Here is a 24,389-nt window from a genome sequence, read left to right on the forward strand (position 1 = left end):
TCCCAATATCCCATCTAACCCTGCCCTCTGGCAGTGGGAAGCCATTCCCCCTTGTCCTGTCCCTCCAGGCCCTTGTCCCAAGTCCCTCTCCAGCTCTCTTGGAACCCCTTTAGGCACTGGAAGGGGCTCTAAGGTCTCTCTTCGGGATCAGCGATGCCGGGGCGGTCCATCGGCGGAGCAGCAGGAGAGGGCGGGGGCTTTTTGGGGCGTGGCCTATGCGAAGGCGGAGCCCCGGCCCCGCCCCCTCCCGCAGCCGCGCGGCCCCGCGCCCGCCGTGCCCGTGGACGATGGTGGCGGCCCGGGGCGCTGCCGCCCGCCGCGGAGCGCTGCTGCTGCTGCTCGCCGCCCTCGGATCCTGCCCTTTGCGCCTCGTCCGTGCCGGTGAGTGCCTCTCAAACCAAGCTACGTCCATGTCCTCTCGCTGCCCCCGCGGATGCTTGTGTTCCCTCCCACGACGAACGCTGGTGCGGTTCCCCCCCCTTCCTCCACCATTATCCCACTCCCACGACGGATCAGCATCCACGGGTGCTCATGTTCCTGCGTGGAAGCAAGGTAGGAAATACCCCCCCCCCCCGTAGCCCCAGTGGGGTTTCTCACACCCCTCAGCGCTCCCTGGGGACGGGCAGCGCCGCACCGTCACCCTCCTGCCCGCTGCTTCAGGCGGGGACCTGGCAGCGGCTGGCAGCGGCGCAGGGCTGGTCCCCAGCAGCTGTTTGGGGGGGCTGGAGGGACCCTGAGATGTTGGCGGGGGGCAGGAGGGAACCATAGATATGGATCCTGAAGTGGGGAGACAGCATGGAGTCATGGGAGCGGCCCACAGGAAGCACCTTTATTGGCAGGAAAAAATACTAAAAAAACCCACAAAACCCCCCATCAAAACAAAGGAAAAACCAAATAAAGGTGCTGCTGTGAGCGAGCCATCCAGGGGAGCTGCCGGGAGGGCTGCTCGGGAGGGAGCCCTGTTTGCCCACCTGCCCCATCGCCCTGGGAGCGGCTGCAGCATTGCCCCGTGGGGCTGCTCCGGTGATGGTGACATTTCTGCTCTCTGCTGGGGCAGAAGGAATGGGTGAACTTCGCTCCCTCCCCACAGCACCACCCTCAGCCGCCCTGCTTGTCTACTGAAGCATTGTTTTGCGGCGTTCAGGTTTGATTTGTTTGAGTTTCGGGGTCTGAGTTAGGGCATTTCCCCTCGCAGGGGGTCTGGCACTGGATATGCTCCATGTCCCCTCACTCTGTGCCCACTGCTGGGGTGTGCAGGGCTGCGATGGGCATAAACACCACCCCAAAAACCCCAACCGGTCCTGAGCATTGCTGCCTGCGGGGAAGGCTGGGGCTGCCCACCACTCCCACACCGGGGAGGCGCGGTGTCCCAGCCTGTGGTACGGCCTGTCTCGGGCAGGTGTTTTCTGCCTCGCTGGCGCAGGAGCCGGGAAGGGCCTTCTGGCTCCCAGCATTGTTTGCGGATCCAATATTGTTTCCTTGAGCTGGCTCCCGGCGGGGCAGACGCTGGGCAGGCGGACGCCGGGCAGGCAGCCTGCTGTCAGCCGGGGCCCAGGCGGCCTCGCCGTGCTCCCACCTGCTCTGAGGGACAGCGGGAAGGTGCAATAATTGTTAAATCTCCCAGTGGATCAAAACATCCAGATGCTTCCATGCTGGGGCATTGGAGGTGGACGTGGGGATGCTCCTGCACTCCACCTCTTCCCACGAGCCAAGGCTGGGGTGGCCCAGCCAGGGGTACTGCTGACGCAGGAAGGAGAGCCGGGCAGCTCCAATGCAGCCATCAGTGATCCGGCACAGTCTCTGCTGCTCTCGAATTTAAGGGGTTGGTGTGGGATCATCGGGGCTGGCAGTGCTGCTGGGGTGCAGTCCCTCGAGGGGCTGGTGGAGTGGCTGTGCCTGGGGGCTGTCTAGGGGGGTAGTTTCCCTTTCCCCTCCTTTCCCAGCCTTGCGGGTGCTGCTGGAGGTGAGACGAGCGCGAGAGGCCTGGCTCTGCAGCAGCAACCTGCTCCAGCACTGGGATATCACATGCTCTTGGCGCACGTGGGGTTGGGATTTTTGGCTCAACCTCTTTGCCCCGTGAGATGCTGGGGCATCTTGTCTTTGAGCTTTTCCTGATGGCAGCATCCCATTGCCGGGAGGTCGAGGTTGTGCAGCATATGGCAGTGGGGAGCTCCAGGCGGGTTTCTCCTAGAGATGTCTAGAGAAACATCCCTGGGATACTGGACAGGGAAAGGAGTCACTGTCCTGCCCCCACCACCTTCCTCACTGAGCACAGTGGGGCACAGGAAGCGTTGACTGTTTCTTCCCACTTTATAATTGCCCTTTCTGGGTGGGTGGGGCAGAGCTTGGCTTTCTCTGGGGACAACTGTGAGGTGGAGGTGGTAGGGCCAGGGGCAGCTCCCGCCTGTGGTGTGCTGGTGAAGCTGGCTTCTGAAGGGCAAGGAGAGAGTGGGGGAGAAAGTCCTGGACCACCATACCCGTGCCCTCCTGCCTCTGTGGCTTCATCAAAGCTTTTTCGGGTGGGGGTTGGCATCTCCTCTGCCTCATCCAGCACTGTGATCCAGAGCCCCTGCAGCAGATGCCATCTCCCAGGATGCAGCTGCACATGGCACGGTGACATCCTCATCTTGCCGTGGGCCTGATCCAAGCTGGAGAAAGGGCAGCAGTGCTTTGGAGGTGCTGCAGGGTGGTTTAGGTTTGCTTGCTGCTCCTCAACTGTTTTTCTCCCACGTGTCCCTATCCAGTGCACCTGGCTTTGGGAAGGGCCCGGCCTCGCCTCATTTTATGGCTTCATTTCCTGGAACTTGAGTGAGGACCAGACTCTCCCCCCTTCCTAAGTAATTGAGTTGACAAGTTTTATCTGTTATTATTATTATAAAAAGAAATGTTTTACAAATGTGATGATGGGCTAGAACCCCATCTTTTAATAATCCTGAACCTCCCGGCTCCACTACAACAGTCAGCACTTCACATCCCAAACATCCAGAGAAGCTACTCAGCACAGCCCAAGTGGTTCTTTCCAGTCCAAGTGACCCATTTGGCCGCACGTGACCTGCCAACTCCACATTGCTGCTCCTACTTGTGCTGCTCTGCTGGGATGCAGGTGGGAACATGGATTCTGGTGCTGATACCAACTGCCCCAGCTCTGCGGTGGTGCAGGGACTGCTCAAGATCCCCAGCTGGGCACGGCAAGGCAGGAGCCATCCCCTGGGAAGTTCTCATGGCTCAGCCTGTGGGTGAGATTGTCCATCTCTTGGCTTTTCCTTTGCTTGCTTGGCCGTTGCTGCACTGGGGAGGCGTGAGGGGCACGGTGGCTCCACAGACCCCCACGCTGACCATTGAAGCTGGGACAGCTGTTGGGAGCAAGGCAGCAGGGCTGGTGCTGCGTCTGTGGTGCTTGCAAGGGCCTGGCTGCCCTGCCGAGCTCCCTGGGGCTCTACCCAGTGGGTGAGCAAGGGGTGGTCTCTGAGCACCCCAACATCCTGCGGATCAGTCTGCAGAAAGCAGCCCCAGCTTTTTCTTGAGGCACATTGAAGGTTGTCCAAGTCCCCCCAGGAGCAGTTGGCGGTGGTGGGCTGCATGTCAGAGTGTCCTCTGCCACGCTGGTGCAGACCAAGTGTTGCCCCACGCTGCAGCTGGGGTGCTGCTCCCCTAGGAGCTGTGTGCTGCTCTCAAGTTTAATTTTCCATGCAGTTCTATTCTTGGAGACAATGTCCCCACCTTGTTCTCTAGGGTTACATTTGCTGAGCTGGCACCTTTCCGTGGGAAAGGAGCTCTAGTGGGGGCTAGATGTGGGGGAGCTGAGACATGGGGCACAGGCATCCCATGGGGCTCTGTAGGCCAGTACCCATGCCAGGGACCTGGGCAGGGCTCCCTGCACAGGCCTGAGGAGGGCGAATGGGTGGAAAGAGGCTCCTAATACCTGTGATCCCAATTGCAGAATCAGCATCAAGGAAGAGTTTATGGAAGAGACAGGGTGACAGTCCCTCATCTTTTTCACTGCAGCTGGCTGGGGACCCACAAACCCATGTGCATCTCAGCCGTGCCTTGTGGGTGCTGGGGCAGGGAGAGCTGGAGCTTGGGCAGGGAGGCTGAGGTCCTGGAGCCTGGGTCATGTGTAGGTCAGGTCCTTTGGATGTGCATTTTCCCTGGCAGCTCTGGAGATGGGTCCCCCACCCCAAGGACCCCTCAGTCCCCAGGGGTGCTCGGGTTCTTCCCACAGCACAGAGGAAAGACACACTGGTGACGTTTGCCTGAAAAGTCTCTTCTGGGCCATGGGGGTATTAAGGGAGATAATCGGCTTAGCCCTGACAAGCGCTTCCGGACGGGAGCGGGGACAGGGGGGGGACTGGCACCCGCCAGTGTGATCAGGACACTGGGGACAGGGAGGTTGGTGGTGGGTACTGGAAACTAGAGGGGTGATGGGGATGTTTGAGATAGGAGGGGTGTTGGGGGTATCAGGGGTGACAGTGTAGCAGGGGCAATGGGAACAGGAAGGGTCACGGGATGGACAGTGTGCTGGGCACAGGAAGAGATGTGTGGCTACACTGGGGACAGGAGGGGTCATAGCATGGTGGGGACAGTGGGAATGGGAAGGTTGATGGGGGCTGCTGGGGGCAAGAGTGTCAATGTGGTGATGGGGATGTTGTGGACAGGAGGGGTGGTGGGGGTGCCCAGAGACAGGAGGGGTGATGGGATGGCCTCTCCTCAGGTACAAAGTGCTGGGTCCCTGGGCGCAGGGTACAGTACCTGCCATCAGTCTCATCCCTGCATTAATTCCACAAAAACAGTACCCCGGTGCTTGGTCTCCACAGGAAGTTCTGAATCTACTCAGGGGGACAGTGGCTCCCCTGGGCCAGCTGCCCCCCCCAAAACCCCAGGGCCTGGCCCCAGCACCACTGCCAATACTGAGGCGTCTCCCTTCCATGCCTGGACATTAGCCAGTGCTGCTGCCACAGAGTGACCAGTGCTCTGAATGGCAGCTGCAGGCCTGTAATTAGCCACTTTGTGAGCTAATGAGAATTGCAACGGGAAGAAACTGGCCATTTAGTGCCTGGAGCGAGCTTTGAATTGAAGGAAGGAAACATAGCTGGAGCAGGTCCAGGTCCCTGCCTTATCCTGTCCTGGAGCACCACGGGCTGGCAGCTACCCATCTTAACCCGTGCACACCATGGCGCGTGCTGGGGTCCCTCCTGCACGGATGGAGGACAGCAAAGCCTTTGTGGGGGGAGATTTGCTCTTTGGGTGGGAACCCATCTCTCTAGATGGGTGACATGAGAGGTGACATATCAGCTGAGGGTTGGCAGGGACCATGGCTCATGGTGGGACAGGGGTCCCCTGGGATCCTGACCCCTCTTCCCTTCCCATAGAAAGGAGACTGTGCTGGAGGTGGAGACAGGAGGTATGGAAGATACAGCTCTCCAGTGCATCCATAACACCTGTGGGTGCTGCCTGGGCTCAGCTGGGGGTCAGCAGTGGAGTGTTCCTGGGGAGCCCACAGCTCTTGTGTGCAGGAGGAGCAGCTCTGCCTTGGGGATTTCATCATCTTGCATCTGTTGGGGATTATTTCCCAGCCGCCTGCTAAATCAGGAGAGAGGGCAGCCCTGGTGAGCTGCTGTAATGTGACCCCTCCTGTGACCATCCTTCCTGGCTAGGATGGAGAGGGTTTCCCTGAGCTGGCTCTTCCTATGGGGCATAAACCCCCAAATCTCTGGGTCCAACTCTTTTAGCACCATCTGCAGTCCTTTTCCAGGAGCCCTGGGATGCTGCATTCACCCGCACCCCTGGGATGCAGCTGTGCATCCCGTGGACCCCCAGTTTCTGGGCTCTGCCCCGTGGGACATGATGACCCCCACAGGTCTTAATCGCTGACAGTGGCTGAGTCAGCGCCATCGCAGCCACAGGTGCAGCCCCAGTTGGGTGGGGAGCTGTGGCCCCTGTGTTTCCGCCTGCCTCTGGCCTTGCGTGTCCACTGGCACATGGTGCCCTCCTGGGGTGCCCTTGCCAGCCCTTGTTCCAAAGGCTGTTGTTCCACTCCCAGGGAAGTGGCATGTGGCACCTGGTTTGCCTTTTGCTCTTTTTTTATTATTTCTTCTCTTCCTGAATATCTGAAGCCACTTGTGGCTGGAGACCCCCTGGCACAGTGGGGGCACAGGGGAATGCAGTGGTGCACATCCTGGATGTAGAACAGCCTCTGCAGGGCTGGAGCTGCGGCTGGCAGTGCCCAGGGGTGTTGGAGCTGAGGTACCAGGGGGTCTCACTTGGCTTGATGCCCCCCTCACCTGCCACAGGCAAGGAGAACCACATCTTCTGCTGCCTCCTGACTCTGCCCAGTCCCTGCTGGTGTCTGGATCCGTGGTTTGCTGGAGCTGTTTCCGTTCATCCAGGTTCCGTCTCCCCTTCCCACAGCCCTACCACTCCAGTCCTTCACCTTGCATGGCAGGCAGGCTGCCAGGGCAGGGAACAGACATTTTTTCTGGCCATTTAGGGGATTTGAGCAGTTATGACACAAAATCCCATGCCCTCAGCCTGGTGGAGACTACTTGGTGCTGCCCCAGCCTACAATCACAGGACCAACTTGGGATTTCAGAGTGCTCGTAAATGGACTCTCCCCTAGAGCAGGGGCAGGCTCAGGGAGAACACCGGTGGTTGGGAGGTGATGCGCTGGGGGATGCCAAGGGTTTGGCATCTGCTCACCTCTGCAGAAGCCTCACTCAGCCCTCCTGTCTCTCTCTTTCCCCTTGGCATTGAACCTGGAGCAGGACAAGGCTCTGGAAGCCCATTGTGATGCCCTCAGGGCTGCAGAAGGATGTGCACCTGTGCTGCCTGTATTCCGGGGCTCCATGCTGGTGGCCCCAAAGCAGCAGCAGCAGGGTGGGTGTGGGTTGAGTGCTGATGGAGCCATTTCCCATCAATCCTGGATGTTACTCGTGGGAGCGTTCCCTCCCTGGGAGCAGGGTGCAGCAAGGTGTTTGCTGTACAGGCAGGGAGAATGCTGCCACGGGGTCCCTGTGGAGGTTCCCTTGTCCTCCAGTCTGCAGCATGGGGCTGCTGACACTGTCCCTTGGCCATGACAGAAGCTGTGCTGGAGATTGTCTCTGCTGGCTGAGCCAGATCTCAGTGCCTACCAGCTGCAGCTGGGAGCCAAGATGTGAGCCCCGATGGCCTCGGGGATGGGAGTTGGTGGCATGTGGCCTCTGCCTGACCAGATCTGCTGAAGCACAAAGCAATCACTTCCAGCTGCTCCCTCTTGGTGGCATGGCATGGGCCAGTGCTGCTGCAGGATGCGGGGCCAGACTGGTGGCCCTGGCTGTGCCACATGCTCCATCCTCAGCAGTGACATGATGTGGCCAGCGTCCCCCCACTCCCAGCTTGCGGGGTCACCGTTGCAGAGCCCCACTCCACTGCCTCCACATGTGGGAGGGGGCTCGACTGCTGCATTTTCGGGGGCAGGAGTACAGAGGTGATGTGAGCAGCTGCTGGCAGTGGTGGGGCTCCCATGGGGGCTGCCTGAGCAGTGGTGCCAGCTGTACCCAGGAGCGGGGATTGCTCCAGGACTGCAGCCCAGCCACCAGCATAGTGTCTGACCTGCAGTCATGGTGTAACCTTTGTGGTCAGGGTGTGTCACCCATGGCCACTGTGTGCAAAAGGAGTGGTGCCAGGGCTTGGTACTCCAGGCATCCAGCCTGCCATTGGTTGTGTTAGCACAGCTGTCACCAGTCATGCCGTGACCACCTGGCTCCCCTGGGGGGGCCACACCCCTGGGCACAGGCAGTGCAGCTGGGGTGTTGGGGTGCCTCAGCAACCCCTGTTCCTACCTGCTGCTGGACAGGCTGTGGGCAGGGGGAAGTGAGACCTCAGGGTCTGGAGTGTGGTGGGGAGCATCACGTCAGCCTGCCTGCCCAATGCCTCCCTGTCTGCCTGCCCAAGGCCTGCTCCAGAGCACTCCTTCAGAGCCAGGAGCAATTTGTAGAGCCAGGAGGGAGCCCCAGACAGTGCCAGCTGGCAGAGGAATTGCTGGGAGGGCCAGCAGGCTGCAGGCAGGGCTCACAGCAGCTCCCACATCACCTGGCTGGAGGAGGAGGATGAGGAAGAGGAGGAGGAGTGACCTTGGAGTGGAGCTGGCAGACTCAACACCACTGCAGGCCCCACGGGGGTTGCTGCCGCTGCCGGGGCTCTGTCATATCCTCGCCATGGTCTTTCCTCAACCACAGTCATGTGCTAGTGTGCAGGGCCTCAACACGGGAGGGAGACCTGCATCCCTGTTCCCCAGACACCCCAATATACCCCCATGCCCTGGCTCAGTGCCCATGTCCCACCAGGGACATATCCTGCTGCCATAGGGCTGCTGGACCCCTGTGGTCCTGGGCAGGTTGCTCTGGTGGGCAAGTGTTGCTGGTGCAGGGATTGTGAGCACCCACACCAGTGCTCAGCATTACTTAATTGTCTTCTTACATTCACTTTTATCTCTCTATCTGTGGCAGTGATGCAGCAAGGGCAGTCCCTGCTTCCCGGCCACCCAGATGTCCTCCTCGGGTTTATTTTTGTTTCTTTTTCACCTATATGTTTTGGCACGAGTGTGGAAGAGCTGCTTCACCCAGGCTGTGACTGCCAGCTGCTCCATGCTCTGCCCTGGCACCTCCTGTCACAAGCATTCTGCTGTCCCCGAGTCCCACCCCGGGTGCCCAGCATGGCTCTCCCCAGAGTGGGTCCTTGTGGATGGGGGATTGTGCTCAGCTTTCCCCCATGGATAACACATCCAGGGGCCATGGACACACACCTTGCAGTTTGCACACCCACATTTCCTCCTGGGCACGGGGCTGTTCCTGCTTACATGTGTTCCTAGCTTGTGCCCACCCACTGTCTGTGCTGGCTGCAGGGTGTCCTGTGCACCTGCTACCCTTGGGCTCAGCTCCTGTCTGAGATCCTGCCTGCAGGGAGCCACTCACCTCCTCCAGCACTGGCGGCTCGGAACAGCCCTCAGCTTGGTTTAAGGGGTTGTGCTGGGCTGGGCTTGCTTACCACCTGTACGGGAGCTGTGCGCCATGGCAGGGCAGTGACAGCAGCTGGAGCATCCTCCTCCTCCCCGCACCCCATGTCGTTGCTCACTCCTCTGGTCTGTACCATCCTGCCAGCAGGTCCATGCTGCCCTTCCACCCCTGTCCCTCAGGATCCCAGCCTGAGTCTCTCTTGACCGTCCCACCTGTGGGCTGGCCTTGCTGGGCTGCACTGATGCCAAGCAGGGGGCATGGTTGGGGTGAGGGCATCCCAAACTCTCCCAGATTCAACAGCAGCCTCAACAGTGCAGAGGCAAGATGGGACAGCTGCAGCGGGTATGCTGGTACAGGTGGGTGGCATGGTGGTGACATGGCCACAGCTGGGTGGAATTGGGACCCATGTGCTGTACCAGTCCCATTACCCACCTTTGAGTGGGTATTCAGGAGGGTGAACCCGTGGCCAGGGCACTGGGGAGCCAAGGGGTGGTGGGAAGGGTCGGGTACACCCAACATGGAAGCTGGACCCCACCACCTGCCCGCTTGAGAATGGACAGATGGTGCCTACCCCCCCAGGGCATGCGTGGGTGTGCAGGGCTGGGGCAGCATGGGGGGGCAGGGTGTGACAGCCCCCCCAGGGTGACAGTGGTCAGGGGTGGAGATGCCCCCGGGGCACCTGGGTTCTGGCACACACGGCACTCAGTCCCTGTCAGGCACTCAGTCCCTGTCACGTAGCATGGCATTGAGGTGCCCACTCCCACCAGCACAGGGCTCTCACTGCTGGGCTTTGAGGTGGGCTTAGAGAGAGGCAAAGCCTCGTGGGCCCCTCAGCCCACGGGGTGCCCATGCAGTGATGCCAGCTCACCATCCACTGACTGGTGACACATGGGGAGCTCTGAATTGCAGCCTGTGACAGCTGGGCAAGCACAGCTCACTCCTCAAACAGAGATAACAGCCTTCACTGGGATCCAGCCTGGGCTTTATTTATTTACCTGGTTGCTGGACTCTGGCTTGGGGCTTGTGCTCTGGCTTGTGCCCCTGTAGCCCCTACCACTCCCCAAGGTGGCTCTGAGGGTGTTGTCGAGGTCTGGCACCTTGCTTGGGTGGCTTACTCCACCAGTCACCAGCTTTTGGCAGCACCTGTTTTGGGGAAGTGTTTGCATGAGCCTGTGGCACAGGCGCTCTGGTGTCCCTCCCAGTGACCCACGTGGCTGTGGCATGTCCCCAGCCTGGGGCTGTGCAGTGCCACATCATCTTCCTGCCCCTCATTTTTAAACGGAGAGGCCTTGAGAGTAACCCCAGAGAGGTGCAGCCAGTAACCAAGTCCAATTTCTGTGCTTAAACACCTGATTATTTTCCCATTAAGCAGTAACTACCTGACCGAGGCCCACTGCAATTCCAGGGAGCAAACCGGGCTCCCACAGGCAGAGTGGGCTCTACCTCCCAGCAGGAGTGAACACCCTCCAGCTTGCTGTGCCTGGCGTGGGGTTCAGCCAGCCCTAAAATTGCAGCTGCTGCAGGAGAAACCTCTACAGTGAGGGCAGCTCTGCCCCTGACACTGCCAGCCGGGAGGGGAAGTGATGAGTGCCTCGGGAGATGCAGTGGGGAGGAGGCTGGGGGCCATTAGTAGGGGTTGCACCCTCTGGTGAGCAGTTTGATGGTGAAATATGGCCATGCAGAGGGCAGGTTGCTGTGGGTGGCATATCCCACTCATCTGGCTTTGGGGTGACATCCCTCCTGTGCCCTTGCCGGGGGAGCAGAACTGTCATGATTCGTGTCTTGACAGTTCCGTCTTGTTCCAGGACTCTCCAGTGTGCACAGGGTGCTGCCTCCCTTGCCCCCTAGTGTACTGCAGTGATGGGGATCAGGACAGCCCCCAGCGTTGTGGTGCCCCTCCTCGTGGGGTGCTCGGTGCCAGGGCTGCCCCCCAGTGTTGCCATCCCCAGGATGCAGGACAGGCAGATGGCAGGTGTGTTGCTGGTGCTAGTGTGGGTGGCAAGGGCTGGCAGGGCTGGCTTGGGGTGCGTGGGCTGGTGCTGGAAGCAGCTCCTGCTGTGACTCATCGCCAGCCTGGGGGCGGCCAGCCTGACCCTGTTCCCGGTGCAGCCCCACAGCCCTGCTCCCTACCCAGTGCTGCCTGCAGGAACACTGTGGGCATGGCCATGCATGGCAAGGTGAGGGGCAGGGTAGGGCAGCTGTGTGCTGTGCCCCCATCCAGCTCTGCCTCCCATCCAAATGCGCTCCCTATTCAGCTGCACCTCTCGTTCAGCTGCACTTCTCCTCCAGCTGTGCCCCCTCCAGCTGCACACTCCCATCCAGCTGTGCCGTCATCTTTGCCTCACATCCAGCTCTGCTCCCCATCCAGTTGTGCCCCATCCAGCCCTGTCTCCCATCCAGCTGTCCCCCAATCCAGCTCTGCCTCCCATCCAGCTGTGCCCAGCCTGAGTGCTGGGCATACTGAGGGTCACCTGGTTCCACACTGCCACCAGCTTGTGAGGGAGGGACACTCATGCTCATGCTGTGGCAGGACCAGCAGTGTCACGATCAAAACCAGGCCCCCAGCATGTCCCTGCAGCCCCCCGCTGAAGGTGACACCTGAAGCCTGGCTCTGTGTGTCACTGTCCTGTCTGGTCACAGTTCCTCCCTCCAGCTCTGCACATGGTTGGCCACCATCACCCAGTCCAGGACTCAGCTTTGTATAGGACACAGAGACTCTGTGTCCCCCTAGGAGGTCCCGCTGGCCTGAGCCTGCCTGGGGTGATGAACCAGAGTGCTCCCGGCCATGACAGCGCTGCCACGGTGGGATGGGTCAGGTGAGGTGGAGCATGGGGGGCTCATGCCTGTTCCCAGGGAGTGGAAGTGCCCCAGAGCTGACATGGACATGAGACACCACATGACACTGCAAAGGAGGTTTGGGATGCAGTGCTGGGAAGGGCTGGCTCCCACTGCTTCCCCTGGGCAATGCCGAAGGGCTGGGATCCTACTTGCCTGTGCTAGCACTGACCTGTCACAGCTCTACTGAGACTTTGGGGGGTTGATTTGGGACTTTTGGTTTGACAGTCACCACACGAGCTTCAGTCTGTGCTAGTTGGATTTCAGATCCCTGTGCGGGGCAGGCTGGGGTGGGAGACCCTGGTCACTGCCAGATCTGTGGGGCTCAGAGTGTCCTGTAACACATCCTACCATGAGATGGTGACAACCCTGGGGCTGGAAGTATGGGAGTATGGATACTGGCTGCTCTTCCCTGAGGCAGCAAACTTGCAGGTCATGGGATCACAGACTATCTCAAGTTGGAAGGGACCCATAAAGATCATCGAGTCCAACTCCTCGGTCGTTAAGCCTGTCGTTAATTGCAGCCAGTAATAGCTTTCTGGAGGCAAAGCAGGGCCAAGGGGTGGCTCTGGTGAAGCCCTTCCATACCTGGGAGCTGCAGCAAGAGCATTCTGGGGTGGCTGGATCCCATTCCAAGAGGCCACGGACAGACCTGGAGGCACATTTGACCCCTCTCCTCCTCCTGAGCTCTTTTCTCCTGTCCCCACAGCAGTGTCCTGTCCCCGGAACCTGGACTGTGCCCTGCAGCGCCGAGAGTTCTGCCCGCCGGGGTCAGGTGCCTGTGGGCCCTGCCTGCCCCCCTTCCAGGAGGACGACCACGGGCGCTGTGTCCAGAAGCAGTTCTCACCCAGTGGTAGGTGCACCCACTCCACAGCAGTCCCTTCACCCCCTGCCTGCACACCTACCCCTCACCTCTGCAGCTCTGGGAGGTTCTGTGCCTCAGGGAGCACCCTGCCCCAGCAGCACCCCGTCCTCTGCTCTCTCCTCTCCATGGCAGCCTCTGTGGGGATGGCTGCTCTGCTCTGTCTCACTCTGCTCACCACAGCTGAGGGGTGGTTTTGGGGTTGGCAAGGAGCATGTGGACCCCACTCTGCTCCCCATGCATCCTCCTTGGGTGACTGCGTGTGGCCTTGCCAGCACCTCAGGGTCCCAGGACCGCTGGGGACAGGAGGGGCCCAGGTGGCTTCTGGGGCTCTCTGGGGTCCGCCTGGCTGTTCCAGGGTGCAGGTTCTGCAGGAGCAGGGAGGCAGTTTTCAGCACACAGAGCTGTGACTTGTGCTGACCCTGTGGTTGAGACAAATGGGTGCCCACAGCCTCACCCACCCCGGGGCTGAGTTGAGACATTGGCCTGTAGTTCAGGGCTGCTGCCTCCTCCTTTGGTGATGCCCAGCATCTGTGCCAGGAGGGCTGGAGTCGGCAGCGTCAGGCAGGACTGTGCCTGCCTGCGCACTGGGGTACCAAAAGCTGTGCAGGGTATTATTCCTGGCTCCTTTCCGGAGGGATATGAGGGGCTGTGACAGCCTCCTCCCAGTGGGGAGAGAGACAGGCAGCATCCTGGGAGCAGCAGCCCATGGTCACCCATCCCACTGCTGCTGCAGTAGATGGAGGGTGCTGCCAGTGTAGCCATGGCACTTATGCCCCAGTTTGGCTGCAAAGACAGTGCCAGGCACAGGCATTTTTTAGCATGACCCTCAACTCTTCATGATGCTTGGAAAGCTGTGGCAGAGCTGTCCCTGCCCCCTTGTTGTGGGGTTTTATGCAGGTTCGACGCACAGGTGAATTAAGACCGTAATTAGGGCTCCACACAATTATTTTTCCTGTAACTATAGTGGAGCAGCCTCTGTGTCTGGGGAAGAGGCCAGGACTGGCCGTGCCCTTGGGCTGCTCCCGATGTGTTCTGCTGGAGACCATCTGAATGCAAGGTGACAGCTCTGGAGCACCTCTGAACCACCTCTTGCTGCAGAGCATATTAGCATCTCTCCCCCAGCCTGCCCTTCTCCATCTGCTCTTTGCTCCCACTGACCCCAAAAGCCTCCCGCTAAGCGGGGTGCCAAGTCCTGGGGAGCTTCCAAAAACATGCAGGGTGGCTTGTCCTGTGCCAGGCAGGATGGAAAAGTGCTAGTCACTGACCCAGAGAGGCAGCTCCCCTTGTATTTGAGTTCCATGCAGACGTGGAGGGGGCCTCTGGATTTTGGGGGATTGCTTTATGTTCTTGAGCACATTCGGGGTCCTGTCGGGGGGGCAGCCAGAGCTGCTCTTTGCCCACAGCTCAGCCTGGGTGGGCACATGGGGGATGGCAGAGCCCAGCATGCCTTTAGTGCTGTTCCTCGTGGCAGGAGCATCAACCTGTAAATCAGAAGGGAGACCCCAAAGTGAGGCCCTTTGGCTGAAATGGGAGTGATGGCTGGAGGGGATGAGAGGTGATGGCATGGGGATGGGGTCCAGGCTTGGCATTTGACAGCAATCAGGGGTTCATCACCCCTGCCACAGGCTCCTTATCCACAAGTATCAAATGGCTTTGGCAGTTGTGTATGTTTTATTTTTTAATATGAAGTCTTGGAAGCAAATTCCCTTCTCAGAAGGGCTGCACATGCGCTAGCATCTCCATAGCAACCCAGCTCCTTTCTGAAGAATGCGACCACAGTTGTATCTTCACCCGGAGAGATGTAGGACCACGGTACCATGCTCTGAGGACCCACCCTGGGAGGAATGTGACCATCTGGGTCTCTCCCAAGCCCATTCTATTGTCCCATGCAATGCCACTAGCTTGTGGCAGCAAAAGTGTGGGTACTAGGGTAAATGAAAAAGGGAGATCCCCTCCCAAATGCTCTATTTTAGCATCCCGAGGGTGCCCAGCTCCTCTTGATGGGGAGGCACCAATTTTTTTTTCCATGAGGGCTTTTACATCCTGCCTGTACCTTGATCTGGCAGCAGCACTGGAGAAGGTTGCAAGGATGAGGAGGGGCTGTGATAGCTGCATTTGGGGGGGGGGATGCAAGGCAAACAGAGGGGGCTGCTGTGGCTCAAGGATGCCTAACCCTTTAAAGGGAGTGCCCCTTTGCTGTGTGGTTAGGGATACTTGAGCCACTTGCAACTGCTACTGACGCTGATACTGGGATCTCAGCTGCTGCCGGATCCCTGGCAGGAGCTGGGGATCCTCTCGTGAGAGCAGCTTTTTGGGATAAAAAGCATCATTTGGGGTCTCATCAGCGATGCATGTGAGTGGTGTGTTCCTGCCATTGGTGGCAGTGTGGGGGGGTCTCGGCGTACCCAGCACAGACAGCATCAGCACAGAAGTGAGATGGAATGCATAGAATCTCGATGCAGTGCATCCTACAACCTGGCTGCCTGCACATGGCTGGTGCTGTCTTGTGCAGGGGTCTGAGCCCCCCAAAATCCCATGCACATCATGGTGCTGCATGTGTCTGTGCTGTGATGGGTTTGAGTGATGTGCTTTGGGCTGGTGGGTCCCATGCCTGCTTCCGCTTGACCAGCATAGAGATCCACCAGGCTGCAGGAAGCACTTTGGGAAAAGGGGATCTAAGCTCACATATAGGGGGGTTCCCCCTTTCCCATTTGCCAGGCTGCTGGCACCAAGGAGGGTATCAGCCATCCTGGGGCAAGACTATAGAAATCAATGGATTTGTGCCCTCCTGTGGACACTGTCAGCCTCAAATTTCCTCTGCCCGGGGCAGAAGTCACACTTGTCTCTCCTTGGTCACTGCTGTCCCCAAAACATCACGGTAACTGGTGAGACCTCGATGTGTGTTCCAGGGTTGAGCCTTGAGGAGGGAGAAGCCCCCAGGAGGAGCCGGGGGCAGAGGGGAGGGGCTACGGGGCTCTGCACCATCCTGGCTGTGCTATCCTGCTGTAGGCGGCAGTGGGACCTACCATGAGAGGGCACCCGCTCTCTGCACAAGCCCTGCCTGCACCTCTGAGTGCCCTGTGCTTGTCCTGTTTGTCCTGTGTGCCCTGTCCCTGCCCTGCGTGCCCTGTGTGCTCGGCCATACCCTGCCTGTCCTGTTCCTCCCCAGCATGCCCAACCCACTGCAGCATCTCTGCTCCTGCTGTTCCTGGGACAGTCAGGCAGGAATTGGGGCTCAGCCTGGTCCCCTTGCCCTGTAGCAGCTCAGGGCAAGTGTCTCACCTGGGAATCAAGCTGCCGGTACCATCTTGCCTTTGTATGTCTGGATTTATCCTCCAGGGCTTTCCATCTGAATATGGGCAGAGGGAACAGGCATAGGGATGGGGATTGGTATGGGAACAGGGATAGGACAGGGATGTCTCCTGCCTTTGAAATTGAGCTTAATCCTGTTAAAAGCAGTGGTGAGTGTCAGAGCTGGACTCTGCTCAGTGAGCCTGAGAAGAGCATCTCCATTCCTGCTCCACACTGTCACCCTGTGGGTGGGCAACTCCAGGCTAGAGTGGGGGTCCTGCCCATGCCTGATGCCACAGGAGCCCTCTGCAGGTTGGATGTCGCTGGTGAGCGCATGAGATGCCACCCATGAGATGCTGGGCCAACCCCTGGGGATACAGGGTGCTCCTTGCTGCATGGGGCACCCCTACTCCCTTCCCAAAGGGGCTGCATCCTACCAGGCAGAAATCAGCCCCTCCGCTGGAGCGAGGGCTCCCACACTCTGTGTCAGCAGGGACAGCCCAGCTGAGCCCTGCTCTGGGGTGGCTTCAGGGCCCCTGGGCTGTAAAGAACAATTTGGGGTGAAAACCAGTGTTCAGGTGTCCCCTGCCTGCAACTCACCCTGCTGGAGCTGCCCCTCACCCCTGCAGCAGAGGGGCAGCGGTGGGGTGTCTGTCCTGGTCCAGCTCCCATCCCTCCACACTCGGGGCTACTGTGTGGCCCTAGGGGCAGGGACATGAAGCATGTCCTGCATAGCAGATGCTGGCATCCTGCCTGCTCTCACAGGATCTGCAGGACCTGCTGCCTCTGTCAGAGGGGCAGACACTGTTGCTCCTTCAGCCTCCAGCATTGGTGGGATGAAAATCCCTCCAAAAGCAGCAAGGACACACATGGGTCCCAGGTCCCAGCTTTGGGAGGGCTGCATCTGAGGGGGCTCAGACTCACCACCACCTATGTCTGCTGGAGCTGGGATGCAAGCCCCTTCTTGAGGGGGTCTGGGGTTGGGCACAGGGCTGCACCCTGCAGTGCCCTCCTCATGCCCACGCTCTCCCGCAGGACGGACCTCCATTCCCAGCTTGGAGGCAGAAATTGATTTTCTGGCAGATGTGCTGGCCAGGCAAGAGGCTCCTCACCACCACCTGGTACAGGATGGCAGACCCAGGAGTAAGTGCTCTCTCCCTACTCCCAGTGGTGCCAGGGACCCCATGGCAGCCAGATCCTGCACCCCAGGCTGGTTTGCCCTCCAGAGCTGCCTGGCAGCTGCTCACAGCTCTGCCTTCTCCTGCAGCCACGCTGGTGCCCAACGGCAGCAGACAGCACCTGGCCAGCGGGCTGAGAGAGGGGCGACTGCAGCGGGGTCCCACCAGCACCACAGCAGCTGCCACCCTCCCCACCACTGCCACAGTCCAGAAGAACCCAGTGGAGGCATCCCCCATCCCTGCAAATGACAATGTCGTGCTCGGTGAGACCCCAGGGACTCGTGGGAAGGGGTTTCACACCCTCACCAGGGAAGCATGGGCTGGTGGCATCGTGCCACTGGCTCATCTGCTGTCCCTCGGTGTCCCCTCTGCTCCACAGGGCTGATCGTGGTGTGCACAGTGGCCGGGATCTCGGCACTGATTGTGGCAGCCGTCTGCTGGTGCAGGTGAGCTGGGGCTGCTGATGCCAACCAGTCCCTTGGTGTCCCTGTGCCCTGGACAGTGTATTCCCATGCTTCCCAGGCATGAGGGGTTGGAGGAGAGGCAATAGCTGCCCTTGCCAGTTCCCCCCAGCCATGGTGTCTGCTGGCCGGGGTGGGAGGACAGTGGTGAGACATCCCCATGCCAGGTGCAGGCTCCTGTTGTGGGCATTGCTGTGGCACTGGGTGCTCACACTCCCAGCACGTTGGTGCCTCGTGCCCAGACCCCATGGGATAGAGGCGGCTATGCGTGGGGGTGCCACCTGTCATGGGTGCCATCTCAGGGAACAGGGATGTGAGTGGGAGAACTGAACCCCTCTGACGGTCACTGGCTCATGAATGGAGTCGTCTGCTCCCGTAGCTCCCAACATCCACTAGGATGGACTAGAGAAGTAATTGTCCACGGTGCTGGGCACTGGTGAGGCACCTTGAATCCTGGGATCAGTTTTGGGCCTCTCACGACAAGAAAGACATTGAGGGGCTGGATCATGTCCAGAGAAGGACAGTGGAGCTGTGGAAGGGTCTGGAGCACAAGTCTCATGAGGAGCAGGTGAGGGAGCTCCGGGGGAGGGGGGGGACGGGACAGGGCTCAGCCTGGAGAAAAGGCAGCCTTCTCACTCTCTACAAGTCCCTGACATAGGAGCTGGGTGGGGGGTTGGGCTCTTCTGCCAGGTAACAAGTGACAGGACAAGAGGAAATGGCCTCAAGTTGTGTCCGGGAGGTTTAGGTTGGATATTAGAAAGGGTGGTCAGGCACTGGAACAGGCCTGCTCAAGGAGGTGGTGGAGTCACCATCCCTGAAAATGTTCAACAAATGTGGATGTGGCACTTGGGGACATGGTTTAGTGATGAACTTGGCAGTGCTGAGTTTTTGATGGACTTGATGACTTTAGAGGGCTTTTCCAACCTTAGTGATTCCATGATTTTGACTCCCCTCCCCGGCAGGCTGCAGAAGGAGGTCAGGCTGGCGCAGAAAGCAGACTACTCGACCCAGCGAGTGGCCAGCCCCCTGCCCTACGACAAGATCTCGGTAAGGCACGTCCCTCCCTGTGGGGTTTTTGGTGCTCTGCTGGAGGGATTCCCACATGGTGTAGGCCCCCCACCAGCCAGGCTGGGGCACTCCAGAGCCTGACCTCCACAGCTATTCCTGCTCTCTCTGCAGCCCGGGGACAAGACGCTGGCTCAGAGCGCCCAGATGTACCACTACCAGCACCAAAAGCAGCAGATGATCTCCCTGGAGAAGTAAGCAACCCGTCAGCAGACAGCATGTCCTGCCATTAACTGGGGTGCCCCTAATCATCCCGCTGGGCTTCACCGCCTCTCTATATTCTCTCTCTTTAAGATGAAACTGGATGTGGCACTTAGTGCCATGGTCTGGTAACCACGGCGGTAGTGGATCAAGGGTTGGACTTGATGATCTCAGAGGTCCTTTCCAACCCATCTGATTCTGTGATTCTCCCCGACAGGCATAAAGAGGAGCCCAAGCTGCCGGACTCTGCATCCTCCGATGAGGAGAATGAGGATGGAGACTTCACTGTGTATGAGTGCCCCGGGCTGGCTCCGGTATGTGGGCGCAGGGGAGCTGGGGGTCCCTGTGCATGTAGGGGGAGTCCAACATGTGCCTGGGATGTGCAGTTCCTTGTAAGGACCTTTTTCCACATGTTCTTCATCAAACCTTGAGGTAGTCCAACCCCTCTGATCCCTCTCATTGGAGCTCTCCAGGGGCAGGAGTGCATGTTCTGGCACAAGGCTTTTCCCTGGGAGCAGAGAGCCAGGGCAGCCCTTGGCACATCTGACCCACCTTCCCTGTGGTGCCAGGGACACGGTCACCTCAGGCTCCTGAGCACCAGGAGTGGAGGGGCTAGTCCTAGAGCCACCCCAGCGTCTGGAGCATGGACCTGTGACCCCTCAAAGCCAGGAACGTCCTCACTGGCTGGCAGGGGACCCAGGGGAAGGGCACCTTCTAACAGCCCTGGGTACAAAAGAGCACAAAGGGCTGGTGAGAGGGCTGGTGAGAGGCCTTTCACATGGTAATAGGTGCAGAGCCCGGCCATCAGGGCCCAGATGGAGGGTCATCATTGGGTCTTTACAGGCCCATTAAAGGGCACTTGATGGCAGGGAGGCAGGCAGTCGACTAGGCACCCCATTCCTGCTGGGGGGCCCATCCTGGGGTCTCCAGTCTGAGCAAGGAGCCCTATTCCTGACAGCCACCCTGGGAATGCTGTCCTGCGATCCCCAGCCCAGCTGTGGATTCCACCTGGGACCTTGGGTTTTACACATCACCCTACCCCAGCACCCCCAGCCCCACCTGGCAGGGAAGCAGCACCTTTTCAGGAGTGATGAGGGTCCTGGTGTGTGTCACCCCATTGCAATCCACTAGGTCGCCTCCCTCGTCCCTGCCACGTTGGGGTTCAGACCCAAACCCCTTTGAATGGGGCAGCTGAACCCCAACTGTTTTCTGATCTCCTGCCTTTTCCTTTTCCCATCCCACTCCCTCCACCACGGCAGACTGGAGAAATGGAAGTGAGGAACCCGCTGTTTGACGACTCCTCCTTACACCTCTCCAACCTCAAGTCGCATCAGTAACACCCCTCCAGACTCCTGCACCCGAGCTCGCTACAGACTGTGCCTGCAGCCGGGCCCGGCGGGGCGGCCCGTGCCGGAGGGGCACCCACAGCCGGGCCAAGGGCCGCAGACCCCGCGCTGCCAGACTGTTCGACGCCTGCCCAATAAACACCCACTAACAGCTATGGGAGCGGGGATTGCCCCCGTTTCCAGCGTCCTTGTCCTCTTTGCCGCTGTGATCGCGTCCCTGCCTTGCCCTTTGCTTCACTGCCCTCGGGGACATGCCAGCCCTACACGTGGGGGGTGGCTGCTGCTTTGGCACAGAAACTGGGGGGTCTGCGGCACTGTCTCTTTGCAGCTGGCTTTAAGGAGGGGGCTGCTGCCCTGGCTGCAGCTAGGCTGATATGCAGCAGCAGGGAAAGGGATGGAGACAGGGTTAGAAAGCAGGAGAGGGCCAGAAGGGCTGGGCATGCTCATGTCTGGCATCAGGGCTGCCAGCCTGTCCAGAGCCCCTCTGCCAGGGATGGAGCCTTTCCCTGGAGCAAGTGGCATCACTAAGGGCTTTAGTGCCCATTCTACCCCCTCCTTCCCAGCTTGGGCAGCCCCTGGCAGCAGGATAGTGCTCTGGGAGCCAAGGGGAGGAGCAGGAGTGGCTCAAGCAGGTGCTGGCATCACTCTCCAGGATGCTCCTTCAGAAGATGCCCTGGGGCGCAGACAGTCCCAGTGCCACTGTGGCCTGGGAGCCCATGCCAGGCGGTGCTGGCAGAGGATGAGGTTTTTCTTACCCCAGGCCTTGGTGGGGTGAAAACTCGGAAAAAGGGTTCAGGATTTTGATTTTAAACCTATGTGGCCGTGGGGGAGGAAGGAGCAGGACTGGAGGGAGCAGAGGAGGCTGGGAGGGGTAGCCAAGGCATGGAGCCCACGCCCTGGCAGCATCCCTGTGGAGTCTGGCACTGCGCACTCTCCAGGCATCCCTCCGTGGTAGGAGACAGTCTCCCCTGCTCCATCTCAGGCACCTCCTGGGCCTCAGACACCCCCTGCACCCCTCTCTTACCAGTGTCCAGGCTCACCAGCCCTCACCAACACGTCGCTGCTCGGAGCCCACTGCTGCTCCCCAAAGCCTCCCGGGTGCATTGGCCGTGACCTTCCAGCAGAAGGCCCAGGACAGGGTTTGAGTTACTTTTCACAGATTGTGGCTTCATGTCCAGACCCTGTTGTGGTCTGTCATGACCACAGGTGACCTGTTGCATGGGGGTGACCTCTTGCACTCACGGAAGCCACACGCTCAGGCAGACACAGGCAGGGCAGGCAGCAGTGGCAGGGATGTGCCGGTGACACGGTGGTGACATGGGACCGTTACTGTCCCTGTCCCTGGCGGGGTGGCTGACAGAGGCTGTCACAGCACAGATTCTGTCCCCATGTCCTGTGCTGCCCCTCCCCATGGGCTGCTGCCCCTCTCCCCACACCTCTCGTTGTTGTATGAATTGTAGTTCTTTTAAAAGATTTTATTAAAAGACCGTGTTTGAGACCCATGTGAATGTGTGGTGTGGGACCCACGGCTCGGGGGGCTCCTCTCGAAGCAGGGTGGGTCAAGGAGACAGGGGAGGGAGCATGCTGTGGGTCCCCCAGCCCCAAACCTTCCTTGGGGAATAGCGAGTAGCCATCCTGCTCCTGCAGCTGGAGGAGCCTTTAAACCTTTCGGAAGGGTTTTCCCACGCAGGGAAAGAACTGAGGGTTTATTTTCTTCTCAGTGTTTGCCAGGAGAGGTTTCCCCAGGGAAGAGTCGGGTGGGAGCCCCCCGCACCCAGCCCTGAAGCACCGAGCACCCACCCTCCGCACATCGCTGGCTCCCAGGGCCCTTCGCACCTCGGGAATGGCAGATAAGGGCTATCGCGTCCCCTCATTGTGTGCAGCCGAGCTCCTTTGATCACGCCAGCCCCCCCATCAGGCTGATACCATCTCTCCTGGTTTCGGCAGCCGGAGGTGGGTGCTGACTCACCGCGAAAGCACTAGCCAAAGCACCCAGCCGGAATGCTCTCATGGGTTCTCCAGCTGCAGCCGTGGGTGATGTGCACCCCAAATAACCCAAGAGCCCCCCAGGGCTCAATCCTGGGGAAACACAGCCTCCCACCCCCTCTCCCGAGGTCCCCAAATTTGTCCTTCCTTTGTTCTCAGAGCTCACCAATCTCTCAGAGCACATCCAGACTTTTTGGGAAGTTCTAACTTGGAGTAAAACCTGTCTGTTCCTCCTGGGAAGACCCCCTTGCTCCTGGCACAGCAGTTGCAGGAGCCCTGTGTCCCCTGGGACTCTGCGTCCCCACAACATGTGCCGGCATGGAAGTATCATTTGTCCAGGGCCAGGGGCACCTGTGCTGCAGACATCCCAGGACACCGTGGGGCTGGGTGCAGGGTCCATGCTCAGGCCCCTCCTCAGTTTTCCCAGTTGTAACACAGCAGGGTGTGTGTTCGGGCAGTGTGGTGGTGAGGGTGTGACTGTAATGAAAACCCGGGGTCTTTCCCCTCAGACAGGTTTGGAAGAATCGACTCCAACCTGCCCACCCAGGCCAGCTGCAGGCCAGCAAGCTGCACTGACAGGGAGCAGGTCAGTGTTCCTCCAGAAATGAGGCTTCTGGAGCTCAACTCCCTGCCCACCCTTCCCTAGAAGGTCCTAGGGTGACCCCTTCATCAGGGGACCCTGACCCAGCATGTGCAGGGCTGCAGCCCCCTGAGGTGTGATTGCCTTCAGTGGGCAACTCAGGGGGACCCAGCACAGGGCTTCTCCATAACCTGCCACAGTAAAGGGTGGGTTGACCATGAATAAAACATCATCTGTGGTCATCCACTCTCAAAATCTCGTCCCCAAGTCACACCAGTGACACCAGCAGGTTCAGCCATGGAGTGATGGAAGGCTGCATCCATCTTTCTCCTCTGGATCAGGCAGAGGAGACAGTTGGCCATTGGTGCTCAGTGACCCCACACAATAACCAGGCAGCTCACACAGCTCCCCCAAAATCACCCTATTGAAATGTAGAGGGGGGACACACACCGAGAAACCCCACTGACTCCCTCCACATCCCCCAGCTAAAACCATCACCGCCACAATGGGCCTCGCTCCTACAAAGGGGCCGGTTCAAAGTCAACGTCTCCCTTCCCCTCCGTCTGTATATGAAAGGAGCAGGAATGCGTTTGAGGGCCGAGGGGGGGGGGGGGGGGAGGCAGGGCTGGGAGGCTTCCTGGGGGGATGGAGAGAAAGAGCAGGTTGGCAGGAGGAGGGGGTCCAGCCCGGGAACAATAAATCAAAGGAAAGGGGAGTTACTGCCCGGTCAAGGAGCTTCTGAAACCCTGGGCCACAGCAGGAGTCCGGGAGGAGCAGGGCTGATGGCTGCCATCGGGGTCCCGCAGAGAGATTTCCTCTGCCCGCTGGCAGTAGGCAGCAGCAGGCAGGTCTGCCTGCACAACACTGGGTCCAGCATTCCGGGCAGCACAGCTCAGGGTCCAGGTCACCCCTGGGCACGACTGAATTCAGTCCCTAATCAGGAAGCTGCCTCACCAGCTCTGGACATTAGGCCTCCCAGGTCCTGCAGCCACAGAGCTCAGTAAAGGGTATACAACCCCACTGACAGGGTTTTTAGCACCATCCGTTCATTTTCCTGGGGCTTCCCTCCCTCCCAGAGCAGCCTGACACAATCAGGTTGGGCAGCCTGATAGATGTCCTGCCAGGCGTCAGAAAGAAACATTCATTCCAGTTCATCCATTTGGCCATTTTTTTTTCCTTATAAGAATGTCCTTAGGAGGGTCAGCTGTTCAACTTCCCCCAACATGCAGCAGTGCCAGGGGCTGCTGCTGGCACCGTGGATACCAGTCCTTGAATGCCAGTCCCTGCATGTCAGTCCCTGGGTACCAGGCCCTTGGTGCCAGTTCCTGGATGCGAGACCCTGAGCACCAGTCCCTCTGTGCCAGCAGTAGATACGAGGCTTGGGGTGCCAGTCCCTGGGTGCCAGCCATCTCGGGAGCCAAAGTAAGTGTTTCATAACCAGCACTCAAGTGCTTGCCCCTAGTTACCCCCAGAGCCTCATCCTCATCCCGCCGCGGGGGAGGCTGCTCCAGCCTATCTCCTCGGCATATCTCCAGTGCGAGACAGCTGCAGCTCCCGGTAATCCGGGTTAATAAACAGGGAGCAGTGTCAG

At 59.4% G+C, this 24,389-nt stretch overlaps 1 protein-coding gene across 1 annotated transcript; it reads left to right on the forward strand.

Moving 5' to 3' along the window:
- Positions 1–249: 249 nt before the first annotated feature.
- On the forward strand, positions 250–21,734 carry NPDC1 (neural proliferation, differentiation and control 1). The gene is made up of 9 exons (XM_027667021.1): positions 250–381; positions 12,535–12,678; positions 17,017–17,124; positions 17,249–17,422; positions 17,539–17,605; positions 18,583–18,667; positions 18,800–18,879; positions 19,104–19,200; positions 20,146–21,734. Exons 1-9 carry the CDS (start codon positions 288–290, stop codon positions 20,221–20,223), a joined length of 927 nt encoding a protein of 308 aa, XP_027522822.1. The 5' UTR covers positions 250–287; the 3' UTR covers positions 20,224–21,734.
- Positions 21,735–24,389: the final 2,655 nt, after the last annotated feature.

This window comes from Corapipo altera, unplaced genomic scaffold (genome assembly GCF_003945725.1).
Source record: "Corapipo altera isolate COAL_440 unplaced genomic scaffold, ASM394572v1 93, whole genome shotgun sequence".
NCBI classification, from domain to species: Eukaryota; Metazoa; Chordata; class Aves; order Passeriformes; family Pipridae; genus Corapipo; species Corapipo altera.

Excerpts from the sequence above, each read along its gene's own strand:
- NPDC1 (XM_027667021.1), top strand. The coding sequence starts at position 288 with ATGGTGGCGGCCCGGGGCGCTGCCGCCCGCCGCGGAGCGCTGCTGCTG. Across the intron at positions 382-12,534 it reads TTTGCGCCTCGTCCGTGCCG|CAGTGTCCTGTCCCCGGAAC; the intron begins GTGAGTGCCTCT and ends CTGTCCCCACAG. Across the intron at positions 17,125-17,248 it reads ACAGGATGGCAGACCCAGGA|CCACGCTGGTGCCCAACGGC; the intron begins GTAAGTGCTCTC and ends CTTCTCCTGCAG.